Source organism: Cygnus olor, chromosome 22, assembly GCF_009769625.2.
Source record: "Cygnus olor isolate bCygOlo1 chromosome 22, bCygOlo1.pri.v2, whole genome shotgun sequence".
Lineage (NCBI taxonomy): Eukaryota > Metazoa > Chordata > Aves > Anseriformes > Anatidae > Cygnus > Cygnus olor.
The window spans coordinates 1,561,826-1,579,044 of NC_049190.1; the positions used below are offsets into that span (position 1 = coordinate 1,561,826).

Genomic DNA, 17,219 nt, shown 5'->3' on the forward strand with positions numbered 1-17,219 from the left:
AAATTCCTTTCCCTCGGTTTGGGCTGCAAGGCAACGTGCGTGCTTTTTCCTGTTTGAGTCACGGATTGCTCCCAGCCCATGCAATGAAAGGCAAGGTGCGGCCAGGCAGTACAGATCACTTGTGCGTAAAACAGGGAGATTTTCAAGGTAAGATTAATTTCTTCTGCCTCCCATATTCCTTTGCTCTTTTGTGTTGCAATCATCCCTCCTCCCAGCTTCCACTTGAAACCACTCCCCTCTTGGGGGAGGTAATTTTGCTCATAAATTTGCCCTAGGTTATTTATAGGTAGCCTGAAGGAGTGAGGGCCATTTGTTTGATAAAAACCTGCAAATAGTGTACATATGAAAAATAAAAATTAAAATTAAAAAAAGCCAAAACAGACTGCCCGTAGCAGTAATCTGGGCATGTATTCAGGGAGCGGAAGGGTCCTACTGCAACACAGATACCTATAGTTAAATTGAGGTGATCTTCATCTTACAGAAGAATGGAGAAACTGCATTAACTAGTGTTTGTGAAATTCTTGGAAAAGTCAAAAGAGAACTACATCGGATATGAGTCAAGCCCAGTGACCGTCCAGGCACAGCTGGGGAAGCCCCACTGAGCTTAACAAGCAGCACAAAGCACTAGAGAAACTCAGTGGGACACAAAATGTTTTCCCAGCAGCACGTGGATGTTGTGAGAGCATGAAAGTGAGTTGTACAGGTGTGTTAGCAATAGCAGAAAGTTTGTGTTATCAGACCATAAATCATATAACAGCATTTAACTTGCTACTGGCTGTGGCTATGTTTGTGTATGACCCTTGGTCTCGTTCCAAGCAGCCATCCTGGGTTAGGAGCTTTAGTTGTGACTGGTGCTAATTGCCTCTGCAGGGATGCCAAGGCAGGAAGGGGGAGGATGCCGCTAACATTTGGGCGTTTTGAAGGGCTCCCTTCAGCTCAGAGCTCAGAGTGAGGGCAGTCTTCTCATGCAGCAATGTGGTCTGCAGTCGGGAGGTTTTGTATTGCCTGGGACACACTGAGGTGTCAGTGCTGGTCAGAACAAGGTTTTGATGGACAGAAGACAGCAGCAGGACTCTCAGAATTCCTGCTAATGAGCAACCACGCAAACATCTCTCCTCCTGTTTGCTCATCACATCCTGGCAGCAGTTTCTGAGGAGAGTACTGAATTTATTTTTAACTTATAAATTTCAAGCTAAAACTTTGGCAATACAGAAAAGCACCGAGGGCAGCAGTCTCACAAGCTGCCCACAGAACAGCACAGGGAATCTTGTCTCTGCTAATAGCTCTGAGATACCACGTGTGTATTTTCCTTGGAATAATTTGGCCCTGTGCTAACTCTTCATCACTGCATCTCACTAGATTTCCATTCAGTTACTATTCCAAAACATCATTTCCATTTCTTTCATTTCCACTGTAAACATTTATTAGGCTGGGTTGTGTTTTTGTTATTGTTGTTTGTTTGTTTTGCCGACAGAGGATACGACCTCTTTTCAGATTTTCTTTCAGGTGTCTGTAAGAGTGCTCAGCAGGCAGTTTGCTGGAGCTGATTTGTTGTGGAAAAAAGCATCATTCACACCGAGGGTTAAAAGTTAGCCTGGAATGACGTTAGAGGGTTTTGTGCACAACTGAGCTGATCATTTTCTGTTTGCTCTGGAAAGCATGAAAAGGAACTTTCCAAGGTTCCTATATTGCTGAAAGAGGAGTTTTATGATGATAAAAGATGTGGGAGGAAATGAAGTTATAGAAATGAAAAGGAGTGTGCAAAAAACTGTTCTGAAGAGGAAAATTGGCAAGAAGAGAATCTTTAGGAGAGAAAGGGAGTCTTCCTGTGGCTTAAAATATCAACTTTATGCTTATGGTTTATGCATAAACATAAACTCTGTGTATTATGTTTCCTGAGTTCTGTCATCTTTTTCTGCCCAGGAGATCTTTATCTTGAGCACTAATTATTGTCTGTCATACGACTCGTCATTTTAGCATGTTGTATGTAGACTGACGTATCTCAGACATGTGGACCTCGCTGTGTGTGCTCCAGGTATGATCAGAGCATGGGCATTATTTTCAATGCATTCAAGTAGGATGTGCTGGAGGGGATTAGCCCTTGCTATGGTTGATTGTTCTGCAGAATTACTTGAATTCTTGAATAGCTTGCAGATCTCTAACAGTCCTAGGAGATGTAATTGCTGCTCGGCAACATCAGCTCAGGTCTGAACTTGAAGCACATCCGCACAGGCTCTGTTTTTTAACCACTGGATTCTTGCTCAGGTGTGAGAGGCTGGTCCAGTCTTTCCAAGCAAGACTTTCTTGATTTGAAAGAAGCTGATCTGTAGTAATTGCAGCGGTGTAGGATCAAATATTTGGGTCTTGACTGGCTCTCCTCCGAGGAGAGAAATTATTCACTGCATATGTAGAAATTCTGCTGGGAAGCAGGTAAACGTGATCCTGATGATGGCTCCTAGAGTTTGTTCTTTGGGGAACTGATGCTGTCGATTCTTCTAGTCTGAAAATGCATTTTTATAGTGGTCCCGTGGGGAAAGAAAACATACCTAGTGCAGCAGCATTTCCTGAGGATGCTGAGGCAGATCTGTCCCAAGGAGAGTGCAGAGCTGCAGCAGGCTGCCTCTGGCTGGCTGGCTGTGCAGGGACCATCACTTGGGAATCTTCTCTACCTGTCAGCTCAAGCAGTTGGCTCTAAGTAGAGCTAAGTATACAGCTCTGGTTCTGGGACTTTCCCTCACACATGTTCAGGGAGAAGCACAATTGTGTGGTTAGAGCAGCATTAAACAGCACGACTCCACAGCTCCCTTCCTCAGCCTGTCATTTGATTTTGGCTCAGTCCCACTGGGCTGGTTTCGTGTTCATGGCTTTCTTCAGCGCAGGATGCCACCAATTACATGCTGATCGCTGCAGAAAAGCCCGAGGCACCCCCAACTCCGCATGGATCAGTGCATCTGTGTTACAGGTAATCGACTCATCCGGCAAGGCAGTCAGGCTGTAGGAGTTTCCAGTTTAGCACTTTGGCCTTTTGTTGTGCTTCATTCCAGCAGTCGTCACATCGGCTACACAACTTTCCCGCAGACTAGGCTGGCACCTCTCAAAATTATCTGTCTGTGTAGCAGCAACTTCTTATCCTCAGGCAGCCCGCGCAGAGTCCAGTAGGACAAGTATGTTTCTCGCTGTCGCTGCCCTTTGGCCACTGAGCAACAACACTGGCTCTCAGTTAGGACCACATTTGTTTAATGCACAAACTGTGGAGGAGCGTCTCCTCCAGTCTTCACTTGCAATCTTTTACTAACCTTCAGCATCTTGTTTCAAAACGTCCTGAATCCAGCTGTTAAAAGAGCACCAAGTCCCAGGCACCATTACTAGTAATGTAATTATTTTTCATTTTGAAACAAAGTTAAGTAAAAGGAAGTCTGACAACTAAGTGGAGCTCCTCAATAAACTAAATAGAGGCCCACAGCATTATGGTTAGCCATGTCGTTAAATAGCAAGTTTTTGGGAAGGAGCAAGAAGCCAGCTCCATCCATCTGAAGTCCCTTGAGATGTGCACGACAGGTGCCAAAGCATAGTGCACCCTTGTGGAAGGGGAAGCTTTGGCTTGCCTGGAGTGTCTGCTTTGGGCAGGTACCCTAAAAATCCCCAGTACTCTCGCAACCGTTAATAGCAGCTCTGCTACCTCTGTAGGCTTCAAGCACAGGAAAACAGAGGGACAGTGTGTTCTGCATGCCACTACCCCTGCAAAGCCTGGAAGGAGGTCTTCGCTGCCTGAATCACAAGTTTGCGAGGAGAAAGCTCCCCGCTGCAGGCTGCAGAGGTAGGCATGCTGAGCAGAGCACGTTGGCAGGGGCAGGAGCCCCCTCTAGTGGAATCAGGTCACTTTGCCTCGTGTTTTTAAAGTCGAAGTTAGTCCATAGAAAAGCTCTGAAAGGAGCCAGTGCAAGCTCTTCGTCAGGGAGTGGGGTGATAAGACAAGGAGTAATGACTTTAAACTAAAAGAGGATAGATAGGTTATATTAGATAGTAGGGAGAAATTTTTTATATGAGGGTGGTGGGGCACTGGAACAGGTCACCCGGAGAAACTGTGGCTGCCCCATCCCTGAATTGTTCAAGGCCAGGCTGGATGGGGCTTTGAGCAACCTGGTCTCATCGGAGGTGTCCCTGCCCATGTCAGGGGTTGGAACTAGGTGATCTTTAAGGTCCCTTCCAACCCAAACTACGATTATGTTAAACCCTCCAAGGGGACAGAGAGTCAGATGTGTCTGAACAGTGCTGGCCATGCGGCGTTTCTAGGTGTTGAGCTTCTTGTAGTGTTTCTGGTTCCTTTGTTGATTCCCTCAGTATGTTAAGTTGCTTGCAGCAGTTTGAACTTCAGAAACACTCATATTGAAAAGTTGTTATGAATATGGGCTTGTTTATCTCTCCGGCTGCTCCTAAAGCAGTTACAACAGGTCTCCAACTGCGCTGGCGCAGAGCACCCACCCCTTGCTGCCAATGACATGATAGGAAGACATTTTGAGCCTCCACGCTTCCTGAAGTGGGTTCATTTTATCGTTTGCGTTCTGTCTTTCTTGGCTGCTTGCTGGTTTCACTGGAAACAGTGAGTCTCCTCGGCACTGCTCCATTCATTGCCGTACACAATTCTAGGAAAAAATCTTGGGCCTCTTTCTTGTAAGCGAGAACTTGAAATGCCAACGTGTTCTTTCTTCCTTCACAGCCAGCCTTAGTGATGCCAATCTGATCGGCAATGGTAGAGAAGAGCAAGAGAAGGAGGAACACAAGGATGAGGTTTGAGCTGTCCTTGCCCCTCCTGGGACTCCTGCTGTGTGCGGGTGAGTAGAGCTGGCCAGAAGTCCACTGGGATCCGAAGGGTGGCTGCCAGGGGTGCAGCAGAGAAAGCGCGGGCGCATGCAGCTGGTTTTGCAAAGTACATGCATCCACATCTTCTGAAACTGGCAAGTACAGCTGCTGCTCTCCAGAGTGAGAGTTCCCGTCAGAGGACAGGAAAATGGGAATTCAGCCCTCTTAGGCTAGGGGAAGAACCTAAGGTCCCTAGGGAATTTTTGCTTGCTAGCTGATTCACTAAAACACCTGGTCGCCAAAATTTATGCAACAAGGTGGGTGAAATTAAGAGCTGGAACTTCAGGCACTACTTTCCACAGCAGCATGAACTATGAGGGTCTGAATTTTTAATTCTTATTTTATTTCTACTCTTCAGTCATGCACTTTTCTTAAATCATTTTGTGATCAAGCATGAATAACTTCCATTCCGTGTTCAGATTCACTGTGATATCATGGGAGGGGCAGCATTTTCCACGTTACCAGTTTGAACTGACCAGAGTTTAAAAAGCTGTTTTAAGATGAAATGAGGAGTATCTGTAAAGGCTATAAAGAAGCTGGTAACTATGAAAGATAATTTTGAAAGGTAACTAAAAGGTAACTGCTGTAAGACTACAACTCCTGTGCCAATGTACTGTAAATACCAACTGCTATTCTTTGAGAAAACTGAGAACATTTGGTTTGGCAATGTCCTGTTCTTTTTCAAATTTAAATTGATTTTATACAAAGAAAAAAATCATCAGATAGCCTTCTCTCCAGCCAAGTCCTATGCCTGTGTAATTTCAAATCTACAGTTTTGTTATAAGTAGCTCCTACTGTAGAGCAGGCATTACCTGGACTGAGACAACAGCACTAAACACTTAAATACACCTCATTCCTTTACTTACTTAGGTTACTTTCTATCAACAAATATCTTTAAAGCAGATCACAAGTCTAATGCAGATCTCCTAAAAACTTTTTATAATACTTCGTCTCCAGACTTCAATGGGGCTACTTGTTTCCTGCAAAGAGAGAGAAAATCATGTAGTTAAACCACTTTACAGACTTAAATCGAGCATCAGGGTCCATTCTACCAGTGGCATACTCTTGTAGAGCACAGCTGCTCTCACTGAAGAAAACAGGCATGATTTTCCAGCACTCCTTGGCCCATGGTGATAAAGCAAAATTCTTGGGTGTACTCCGTGCAATAAATCTTTTTCTAAACAGGCTCAAAAATCATTCAAATTTCTGTTCTGCATTACTCTATGTTAAAAATGGCTTCCAAAGAAAAATACTTCATTTCAAAACAACATCCTGTCTCAGTTAACAGAATGTTTTATTTAGCACAACTATAAGAGTATTAACATGTCTTTCAAGCAGCTGAATTCAGAAACAATATCCTTGAAATAGGAAAGGTATATGATATCAGTGGCTAATTTGCTTAACACATGTTTTTCTTTCTTTTGTAGTTGGCACCGCAGCTCAGGAGGGTAAGTGTATTTTACCAGCATTCTTAACGATTTATTAAGCTAAAAAGACCAACTATGCCTCACAAGTGAGAACTCCTAGTCAAATGGAAGTATTTGAATTATAAAAACATTGTAGTATAGGAAAAAAAATCCCTGTTCATTGGCTGTCTTGAATTGTCCCTTATTATTGGTAGTGATCCTGAAGTAGGGTTGGGCATTTTCAGAGAGTGGTAAGCAATGGCTTGTTGGGTGGGCTGATTTGTGGGCTGATTTGCCAACACTAACTATTTGTTTCCTGCAGTTTCTGATGAAGAACTGAGGGGTAAGTGTATTTTACTGGCATTCTTAATTACATGGTATGATATAAAAGCTTCACGGGCAAGGACTAGAAATATTTGAATTCAAGCAGTGCGTTGGGAGGGAAACATCTCCTGTTTCTTAGTTGCTACTGCCATCACTGTTCAGAGAAATCAACTATAACGAGTTGCCCTTAGTTGCTGTTAGTGGTCTTCAAGCAGGGTTGGATATTTGCAGGGACCAGCAAACACACGGATAAACAAAACTATCAGTGGTGTGTGGACAGACTCCAACATAGAGCTGAGCATTCTGTGATGGTATTTTGATACTGCCTAGTGTTGCAAAGAGATGAGTGTAAAAAATAAAAGTAAATGTGCATGCAGAAAATGCATACATACGGAATTTACATTATTCAGTAAAGTCAAAGAATGAGCAGAGAAAACTGTTGTGGTGGAATCAAGGGTGGGCAGGGAAGCTTGCCAGAATCTCTTTGTAATGATGATTTCCCTTCTTGTTGGCCCATCTTCCCGTGAAGAACTCCAGGTGGATATTTCTGGAACCACAGTGACAGTCGTATGCCCCTTGCCTGAAGACATAACATGGAGTCCAAAAAGTTCAGAGGCTCAAGGCAATACATACGTGAAAGAGAATCACGACAGTTCTCCTCTCAATTTGACTTGTACATCAGGTAGTGACAAGATCCAAATGTACCTGAAGGCCAGAGGTGAGTGAAAAAGCACTTGGTCTATGAGAATCTACATTTGCTAGAGGTAAAGCCTACATCTTTCACTGACAAATGTTAAAAGAGATGAGGCCTGATTCTCAGTGCTGTTGGGCTGAGTGAATGCTATTCTGCAGATGTTCTTCCTGCTCTATGTGGACAATAGAAGAGTCCAAAAGCACAGTTGTGGCAAAATGAATCTCCCTGCGATCTGCACCTTTCCCTCTGGTCTCCTCAGTCCCAAGATGGTTTCATATCAGGGGTTCCCACATACATAGTTCACAATGTTTTCTCCACAGCTTCTGCCACGTGACAAGGCAAGAGTAGTCTGCCATAAAGGCTAGAGGCATTTCCTATCTTGTAGAGTGGAAAACTCCAGTCTGGAGCACACGGCCTTGTTCTGTGACCCAGCAGCCAGGAAGAGTTTACCTCCGCCCTGACACAGTGTTTTAAGCCTCTGAGCCCTGTGAGGTTTGGGCAGCTGCTCTACATTCAGTGCTTAGAATGCAGCCAAGGCAGCAGGGGTTAAGGCTAGACAGGCATGAGAAGAGCACTAATGTTCTAGGAGATGCTTTGCTCAGGCCATGCAAAACACCAGAGCGTAGTGAAGGTACCGCACACACTGATCCCCGAGACCGTATGCAGATTGAAACGGAGAGGGGATATAATGGTCTGTGCCTTCCTCCTTCCTTTCTGTTTGCTCTTTACTCCTCACTCAAAACCATTATCTTTTCTGCTAGCATTAACAGATATGTAAGGCCCAGACATAGTGAGCGGAAAGCACTTGACTAACATCTTGGATTTGTAGCCTTTCCCTTAGCCCTCTGCTGACCAGACGGGGTACCTGGCTTCTGAGCACCTTTGTCTTTTCTCCTGGCAGTGTGCACCAACTGTAGGGAGCTGGATACCTTGACTGTGACAGGGATCATCATTGCAGATCTTCTCATCACCCTTGGGGTGCTGATTTTGGTCTACTACTTCAGCAAAGACAGGAAGGGGAGACCGAGCGCTGGTGCTGGCAGTCGGCCACGAGGTAAGAGCTATTTCAGACATTTCTGCTCTCTGTGATGTCTGCTAAGTGCTAAACGAAGCACTTCCCCTGCTGAGTGAGAGAATCCTCTGCTCCCCGCAAGCCCCCAAGGCCTTGCCAAACTCCACTCCTGATAGGCACATCTGTTGCTCTGGGCAGCCTTCTGTAGGGGCCAGGTGTGGCTGCTGTGTTGTGTCAAAGGCTTCTTGCCCATAGGAAACCATTTCCCAGGCTGCTGTGAAGCAGCACTGAGTTTGTGATGAAGCAAACACTGTACAGCAGATGCTTAGCTTGTGAGTGTGGCCTGCCAACCCAGCCTGGCCCCGGCCCACTCAGCTGCTGTCCCAGGCATTCAAAGACCCAGAATCAGGCATGCATTCAGGCATGAAATCAAAATCATGGTCTTACTAAAGTTGTACATTTGAATTCCTGGCTTCTGAGGCCACGGTTTGGTGGCCCAGTGAGTCCAGCAGAGGGGCTCATAGATTATAAATGGTGGGGCAAAGTGATGCAGGGTAGTGACTTCACCACCCTGGCTTTGTGCAGATCAGACGTTGCCATTTTTTCCGTAGCACCCACAAAGCAGATATAAATCTTTCAGCAGGTCTGAATTCCCTACTTTATGCTCATTGTGCCTGTTGTGTGTTGGGTTTGACAGAAATGTGATGTGCTCACGCCTATGCATCTTGCCAAGCCAGGGGAGTATAGATCGGGTAGCCATTTGTGGAGCTGTAGCCTGGGCCTGTGCTCATGGGGCTCTCATGCTTTCAAGTAGTTCTTCTTGAAGAAGAAAGATGGATTTCCTCCTAAGTGATCAGAAGGCCTCCTGACTGCAGCAGTGGGTCTTTAAATGCTTTATGCTCATAATAAAGCCATACAATGTTACCCACGGTATGCATTACACTGGGATCAACTCTGTGAAAGTCCATCGTGATATGTTAAAAGAACCATCACCAAGGCTGACCCCTCTTTGCCTCTGTTGCAGGTCAGAAAATGCAGCGTCCTCCCCCTGTTCCAAACCCAGACTATGAGGTATGGAGAACCTGCCTTTTTTTCCACCTCTTTGCGGGCTGGGGAAGGGTAGCCAGAGCTGGGAATCTGTAGCATTTGTCCTTTGTTTCTCCTTTGGAGAAGCATCCAGTCCACCTCCAAGTTTTCCAGGGGGTGGAGGAAAAAGGTGGTGAGGATGGAGCCCTTTCTCTTGGTGATGACACGGGGAGTCAGGAGCAGAACTGCAGCTTCCTGCAGACTGCACAATGCCAAAGCAGCACTGTACCTGGTCTCTCTGTTGTGTTTTTTTCCTAAGTATTGTGTCAACCAAGACCTCGGAGGGTTTGAGGGTATGTGAATAAAGATTCCTGAACTAACACCTCTGCTGTTCCCACAGCCCATTCGGAAAGGCCAGCGGGAGGTGTATGCAGGCCTGGAATCCAGGGGCTTCTGACATTCCCACAGAAGAAGGCTGGATGGAAAACAGTGGCAGAGGATTTGCGTGCTTCTGCCCAGCTTGCTACCAGTTCTCTGCAGGCCTGCTGAGGCCCAGGCATTTTGGGGTAAGCCAGGTGGCTGGACGGGACAGGCGTCCTGCTGCCCTATGCTGTCCCACCCCAAGATGTTCCTTCAGTCTGACATTAGGGATAAGAAACAAATGAGACTATTGGCAAGAGAAGTTTTCCTTCTCATTAAAGGACTGGAGCCTCACTCGTTGTTCCTCGCCTCCTTTCCCCTTGTCCTCCTCTCTCTCTGCTCCAGTTGCATGCTCTGGTTTTCCCTCCAGTTTCATTTCTGCCCCGAGTGCCTCCACTTGCTCCTTGTGCTTCCTGGGTAGCTGGTGGGTGAAGAGTGGGTCCTTGTCAGAGCAACTGGCCTCTGACCTTATCCTGCTCTCAGGCTCTTAGCTTTTGCTGCCCATGACTGTAACAAAAAGGAACAGAGGCAGTCAGTATATTAAAAAGAAAATGTACATTTTCATAGTGAGGCCACTGCTTTGAATGAAAACATTTCAGTTAAAAGAAAAAAATAAGTTTTCCTTTAAAAAAAATGAGAAGCATGTCTATAAGTATCATGCCGGCATGCCTGCCCAGCCCCCTGCCCTTCTGAGGGAAATGGGGGGGCTGAGTACCCCTTTGCATCCAGGGTCCTTTGTGTTTCAGACCTTTGTCGGGACATCCTTAATGGGTCACACGGGAATTTGGCACCTTCCCATGTCATCTGAAAGCCAGCTAGGAAATTAAAGTGCTTGGCTGAGCGTTAGATCTTTGTTACTATTAAATTATAGGGCTCTTAGATATTACAGCTAAGATTTGACCCCCATTTAGCAATCAATGAGTATCACCTCTGCAGTCTGACTGAGACAGCACAGCAGGGATTTTTGTGTTTCCCAGATTAGAACTGAGACCCTTTGGCTCAGCCCCAGGAGCAGCACTCTGTTCTGCAGCAGCTCGTTTGCTGGAATTGAAAGGAACGTGTTGGGGCCACAGAGGCAATGCTCAGGACCCACAAAATCCAAGGGAGCATCTAACTCTTTTGCTGCGTTGCCCTTCTCATCCCAGAGACTTCAAGGACTCCATTTTTACTGATATTTTATAGTGTAGTCTAGGATAGCATAGTCTAGGATAAAAATATTTCTTTGACTGGCTTGTGCCCCAAGGCTGTACATTTGCTGCTGGAGTTTCATTTTCCAGAACTATTGTCACTTGCAGATTCTCATGATCTGTCCTTGTCGGCTGCCCTTTCTCTCCCCACTTGAGTTCTGCTTGGGCTCTATTAGAAAGATGGCAGGCTGCCTTGCCATTGGTAAAGATGTTTCAGCTTTCTTTATATACATTTAAAAATTGCAATACATTAATAAAATGGGAGACCGAACCTCCAGATATGCATTGAAAAGATTTCCCGTGTTTATGCTTCTATTGAAGAAAAACTATTTGAACTCAGCATAGCCGTTCCAAATCTGCGTGATGTGAAGAGCTGCAGTTCCCAAAGCAGCAGCAGTGGGACAGGTCGTAACTTAAGGAGCAGAGACGCTTAATGTGTGGGAACATTTCTGGCCTGAGACTGGCTGGCTGAGCAAGCCACATTTCTGTTGCTCTGCAGAGAGCAACAGCTCTGCAGAGAGGAAACAGCAGCAGTGGTGGGGGTTGGGGGTGGTTTAGCCCTAGAGTTTCGGCATAGGGAGTTGAACACCCCAGCGAAGTTCATGCTTGAGACTGCTGTACTTACCCTGCAGGATGTGGTTTAAAGGCAGTACAGCTGGGTTTACCATACAAAGCATTAAACATCAAGGAGGGAGATTGCAAGATACAGAGAGCACTAGCCCCCAGCAGCTCTGAAACTATTCTGGGTCAGGTTCTCATCTTTTGCAAATCAGCACTGCTCCAGGGAAGCTTACTCAGCCTAGCCATAGGGACCACTGCCACGGATGGGATGTGAGAGGCCTGGATCGCTCCGGGTGTACAAATTTTGCTTCGAGCTACACCCTGGTGCTTCTCCCTTTTATAGGGCCTTATACTTCCCTAGTGTTTGCCCCAACCAGTGCCATCCCACGCTCTCCTTATCTCAGTGGGATCAGCGCACATCCAGCGACAACCTCTGTGTTAGCTGCGCTACCGAGCGTTGCTGTGTCCTCCCAGGGGTGAGGCGTGGAGCCTCCCACAGCCAGCCCCGTTGTAAATGCTGCCCCTGCTCCTTGTCTGATGTGCGCAGAGCAGACCTGCCCTGCTGGGGGTTTCTCCTGCTGTCTGGGTGTGAGCAGACATCTTTGCTACATGTTTTTGAGGTCTGATGGCCGTGAAACCGCTATGAACCAGGCAGTCTGATGGTCACTTCTTTTAATGAGGTCCTACTCGGGTGGCTTTGCCGATGGAAGGAGGAAACAGCACATTCGGCCTCTAATGGCCATGCCAGGCTCACCCTTCACCAGAGCAGTTTAAAGGGAAATGCCATGCAGATGTGAAGAACGAAATGTTGTTGTATAAAGAGCTGACACCACAGGAAAATGGTTGCTTTCTTGTTCTCTAATCACTCAGTGATTCCTGTACGGACATGTGCAGTGCACCCACAGCTGTGTACAGACAAAATGTTGTTTGCCATGTCAGACATGCCAGATTTGTGGCCAGTTTTCTTTGTGTGAAACTGCATGTGAGCTCATTTGGTGCTTGTATTGCACCATAGAGTCACAAGTCGGCTCAGAGCCTGGTGCCCTCTAAAGCCTTAGGTACGTGGAACCCAGATTCTGAGAAAAGCAGGAAAACAGCCTACAGCTGTATGCAACTGGCACATGGGGGATGACCTGGTTTCTGAGGTTTCTAACTGCTAGCTGATCCTGCCTGCAACCTGCCTCCCGTTTTGGCCATGCTCAGGCAGAGGAGTGTGGAGGAGCCTCCCAAGAACATCGGAGCTGAGGGGACTGAGGGCTGTCTCTGGCCTTCACTACCCGGCCAGCTCTGCTGCCACGTGTTTTGCATGGTCTGTGCTGCAGTTTTCGTCCCCTGCACAGTTTCCATTTCCTCTTTGGGTCTAGCCCACACAAGCTCTTCTAGGCAGCTAGCCCAGCTTGCTTCTTTGCTCATGCTTCACTCCCCAAAGCACTGAGGCTGCTTGCAGGCTAGCTGGGTGCCAGGGACCTGGCAGGCCTCTGAGGTCTGGAGAATGCAATTAGATGCCAAGCCCTGCATGTGCAGAGGAAGCATCCTATTGTTCACTGCCTCCTGCCACCCCCAGCTCTGGCCAGGCACTTAGCAGGAGTGATGCAGACCCTGCTGAGTGTTGCTGTGCTCCTGCTGTCCTCATTCCCCAATTCTGGAAGAGAATTTAAATGAGTCAGGAGCAACAACCCTCTCCCTTCAGAAGGTCCCCCATCCCCAGCTTCAGCAATGGGCCTGGATGTCATTTGAATCCAGGCACTGCCACGGACCCCTGTCTGCACTGGCAGAGCAGTGTCCTATCAGAACAGGCAGGAACCTTAGGACTCTGCAGGGATCCAAGCAGACCACATCCAACACAGACCTTCCCCAGTGACCGCGTGGCTCCCCGGGCCTTAACACAAGTGATGGAGCGGGGAGGCTACAGAATAGACTCATCTTTAATGAGAGGAATGCAGAAATGCAACAGGTCGTGGAAAGAGCAGAATGTTACAAGCAGCCCGTCCTCGCAGGGATCTGGAGGGCTCTCCAGGCAAAAAGCGACACCACCTTCTGCCAGCAGTGAGCTCACAAAGGCAGTGCCAGGGCCAGGTGTTGGTGCTCATTGGTACTGGCAGTGGCTTTGCTGTAACAGTAATCCTGGTGTGAAGGAGTCAGTCACTGGCCCTGCTGTCTTCCCGCTTCACTTGCGGCCCTTGGTATGTGCCAGCCGGCTGTATTGTCCATCATCCCGCTCACCAAGGGGCTAAGGGGAAAAAAAAAGGCAAGGTGAGCTACAACTGTGTCTTTGCAGCCCTGGGTACAGGGGAAGCTGGCCTAAACCTCCCTTTGCCAAGATTCTGGCAAGCTCCCCTCACACCCCTGAGTTTAACAACCCCAGAGCATAAGAGGCATGGGGTAGCTGAGCCTGCCCCATCCTCTGCGTCACTCAGGGAGAGGGAGCTGTGAACTCCCCAGCAGAGTAATCTCCAGCCTCATACGCCACTCCCCCAGCAGTGGTGCCATCGTGGCCACGCCACTGCAGCCCTGTGGAGCTCCTTCCACCCATGCACACACACACAAATACATACACACGTGTGCACACACGCTCACCTGGTAGAGCTGCTCGTTGGCGATCAGGTTCTGCCTGTCAGAAGCTAAATAAAGAAAGACAGCAGTCAAAGATCGGGGAAATCATGGGCAGCGTGGTGAGCATTTGCAGACAAACCCAAGTGGCTGGCTGCTTTGAGCTCTGTGCTTTTATTTCTTCTGGGAGACATGGTAGAAAGCCCCCGCATCTTGCACCCTGAAAGGCCACCACGCAGCTCCTAGAGAAGCGCAGGCACTTGTTGTCCCCAGCTGCAGGCAGCTAGCAGGGCTCTCCCCTCACCTCGTGACATGCGTCCCTTGTCCTGGCCACTGATGCAGTACACAGCAACCATCAGGAGGACGGTGGCGATAACATCTGCAACCACAATCCCCGAGATGGTGGGAGCGTCCACTTCGATGCAATTCTGGCACACTGGAAACACAAAAGGACACGAGGACTGAGAGCAGGACCCTGACCCTTGCCTCCAGCCGCAGTGGCTGCCCTGCCACCTGGGCCCATCTGAGCCGGGACGACCTAGGACAGGAGCTGGCAAGACTTTCGCCAACTGGCAGAACCAGCCACAAGCTCTGTGAAATCAGTATTTCCCTTAAAAATTTGCATAAAAACTCCAAGCAGTCCTGTGGCTCTAGAAACAGGGCTTCTGACACTTACTTCGATAGTACACCTGGAGAGTGAAGCGTTGATTTTCCTTTACACAGCTATAGGTGCCTCTGGGATCGTCATAAATTGCACCCAAGTCCAGCTCCGTTGCGTTTGCTATCTCCTCATTACCTTTCATCCAGAGTACTTTTTTGTCTGATCCACAGGTCAGGAACACCTTCTCATTTTTTTCTTTCACAATTATTGTCTGTCCTGTAAAATAAAGGAGAGCAGAGAGCCTGACAGCTGAGTCCTCAGCCCTCGCAGTGGTGCAGAGCTTAGGAGTCTCACTCACAGAGATGGCTGTTGTAGACAGCATCGCATTAGGCTGTCCCCCGAGACACGGAAAGGACACTGCAAACAGAAACCTCTGCAAAAAAAGCATATTGCCCAGTGCAAAAGCAGTCCAGTGTTCAATAGGTGGTTATTTAATGCAGCTCTGGGTAGTGTACAGATCCAATTTTTCCTTTGAGCGAAAACCAACTGGAACCAGGTATCTACCTGGACTCCATTCAGGCTGCGTGTGTCGGAGCCTCATCCTGCATAGAAATTGCTTTGGTAATGAAGTGCAACTGCAGCAGAGACATTTTAACAGCGAGTGAAATGTTTTCACCAACAAGGACAGGAGTTGAGCCCAAACAAGCGAGGCAAAACCCCGCAGAGGGTGATACTGAAAACAACCATTCGTAGTGAAAACCATCCAAAAAGAAAACCAACAACATAGAATTGCTTCCTTGGCCCAAACACATCACCCTCAGAGCCTGCAAGTGGAGAGCAAATTCCCTGTCCTACTTGCTGAGCACTGGAGCAGAGTACAGAGTACAGCCTCTCCTGCTTGAGTACGTGTGCTGGTACAAAGCCCATGACTACTTCAGTCTAACGCCAGAGTACTGCCATGTCCAACCACACGCTGTGTCACCGTCGGGCAAGTCTGCGCCACCAAAGACAAGTCACGGCATCCAGACTGCCACAGCAATGGCCCCACTCCTGAGCGGGCTGACAGAGCCACGAGGGCGAGCCCATCCTCAAGACTTGTTGCACCAAATCGCTCCTTCCTCCCTACCGATGCCCGTCAACCTCACACCAAGGAGCTGTAATGGAAAACCCCAGCCTCAAAACCCCGGAAAAGCAGCACAGCACGCCGGGGGTGCCATCCCCGCGTCCCCATGGGGTGCAGCACCCGACGCCCTGGGGACTTACCTTGGACACCAAACCCGGCCACGGCCACGCTGGCGAGAAGCGCCCAGGTGCCCAGGGCCTGTCCCCTCCGCATGGCGTGAAGCAGCGGCAGCTTTTCGGGGGGGAGGAAGAGGAGAGAGCTCCTCGGCTCGGCACGGTGCGACGCGCCACCCAGGTCTTTGTCAGGCAGCGGAAACCCGGGGGCTGGGGCCTCCCTCCTCCGAGGGCAGCGAGGACTGCCTCCTCGCCCAGCCCTGACACCCATGGGAGGGCAGGATGGGCCTGAAGCAGCAGGTCCCTCAGGTGGCTACAGGCCCCCACAGCACCCATGGGTCCCTCAGAACCTGTGGGTCCCCTCAGTTGCCACGGAACCCCCAGCACCCATGGGTCCCCAGCTGGTATGGTCCCCCCTGGCTGCTATGGACCCCCGGCTGTCATTCCTTCCCCCCAGCACCCATGGACCCCGCTACACCCATGGACCCCCAGCACCCATGGTCCCCCCAGCACCCATGGACCCCCAGCACCTCTGCATCCCCCAGCTGCCATTCGCCCCCCAGCACCCACAGAACCCCCACCACCCATGGGTCCCCAGCTACCATGGTCCCCCCCGGCTGCTACGAGCCCCTGGCTGCCATTCCCTCCCCGCCAGCACCAATGCCACTCCCCAGCTGCCACAGCCCCCCCAGCACCCATGGGTCCCCAGCTACCATGGTCCCCCCCGGCTGCTATGAGCCCCTGGCTGCCATTCCCTCCCTCCCAGCACCAATGCCCCTCCCCAGCTGCCACAGCCCCCCCAGCACCCATGCGTGCCCAGCTGCCATATGCTCCCCCAGCTACCACAGCACCCCCTCAGCTGCTGCAGGAACCCCAGCACCTCTGCATCCCCCAGCTGCCATTGCCCCCTCAGCTGCCATTGCCCCACCACCACCACCCAGGGACCCCCCCAGCACCCATGCGACCCCCTCAGCACCCACGGGTGCCCAGCTGCCATATGCCCCCTCAGCTGCTGTAGGACCCCCCAACACCCCTGCATCCCCCAGCTGCCATTGCCCCCCCCAGCTGCCACTGCCCCTCACCACCACCCATGGACCCCCCCACCATCCAGGGACCCCCCCCCCCAGCACCCATAGGACCCCTCAGCACCCATGGGTGCCCAGCTGCCATATGCCCCCCCAGCTGCTGCAGGACCCCCAGCACCTCTGCACGCCCCAGCTGCCGTTGCCCCCCCCAGCACCCACGGGCCCCCAGCTGCTCTGGGTACCCCCCCCAGCACCCCTAGAAGGAGGAGGAGGAGGAGGAGGAGGAGGAGGAGGAGGAGGAGGAGGAGGAGGAGGAG

General features: G+C 49.5%; 2 protein-coding genes across 4 annotated transcripts; one reads left to right on the forward strand and one right to left on the reverse strand.

Moving 5' to 3' along the window:
- Nucleotides 1–9: 9 nt before the first annotated feature.
- On the forward strand, nucleotides 10–11,214 carry CD3E (CD3e molecule). Of its 2 annotated transcripts, none has more exons than XM_040534335.1 (8): nucleotides 10–147; nucleotides 4,718–4,832; nucleotides 6,288–6,308; nucleotides 6,589–6,609; nucleotides 7,120–7,308; nucleotides 8,186–8,338; nucleotides 9,321–9,367; nucleotides 9,723–11,214. In XM_040534335.1, the coding sequence occupies exons 2-8, from the start codon at nucleotides 4,748–4,750 to the stop codon at nucleotides 9,777–9,779; spliced, it is 573 nt and encodes a 190-aa protein (XP_040390269.1). In that variant the 5' UTR covers nucleotides 10–147; nucleotides 4,718–4,747; the 3' UTR covers nucleotides 9,780–11,214. The 2 variants fall into 2 exon arrangements, with proteins under 2 accessions (XP_040390269.1, XP_040390268.1); XM_040534334.1 differs by lacking the exon at nucleotides 10–147 and adding an exon at nucleotides 4,509–4,600.
- A 2,183-nt stretch (nucleotides 11,215–13,397) lies between these two features.
- Nucleotides 13,398–16,328, reverse strand: CD3D (CD3d molecule). 2 transcript variants are annotated; one of them, XM_040534502.1, is made up of 5 exons: nucleotides 15,905–16,328; nucleotides 14,837–14,917; nucleotides 14,345–14,476; nucleotides 14,068–14,111; nucleotides 13,398–13,720 (listed from the first exon to the last, which is right to left on the reverse strand). In XM_040534502.1, exons 1-5 carry the CDS (start codon nucleotides 16,146–16,148, stop codon nucleotides 13,658–13,660), a joined length of 564 nt encoding a protein of 187 aa, XP_040390436.1. In that variant the 5' UTR covers nucleotides 16,149–16,328; the 3' UTR covers nucleotides 13,398–13,657. The 2 variants fall into 2 exon arrangements, with proteins under 2 accessions (XP_040390436.1, XP_040390435.1); XM_040534501.1 differs by having other exon boundaries at nucleotides 14,717–14,917; nucleotides 15,905–16,322.
- Nucleotides 16,329–17,219: the final 891 nt, after the last annotated feature.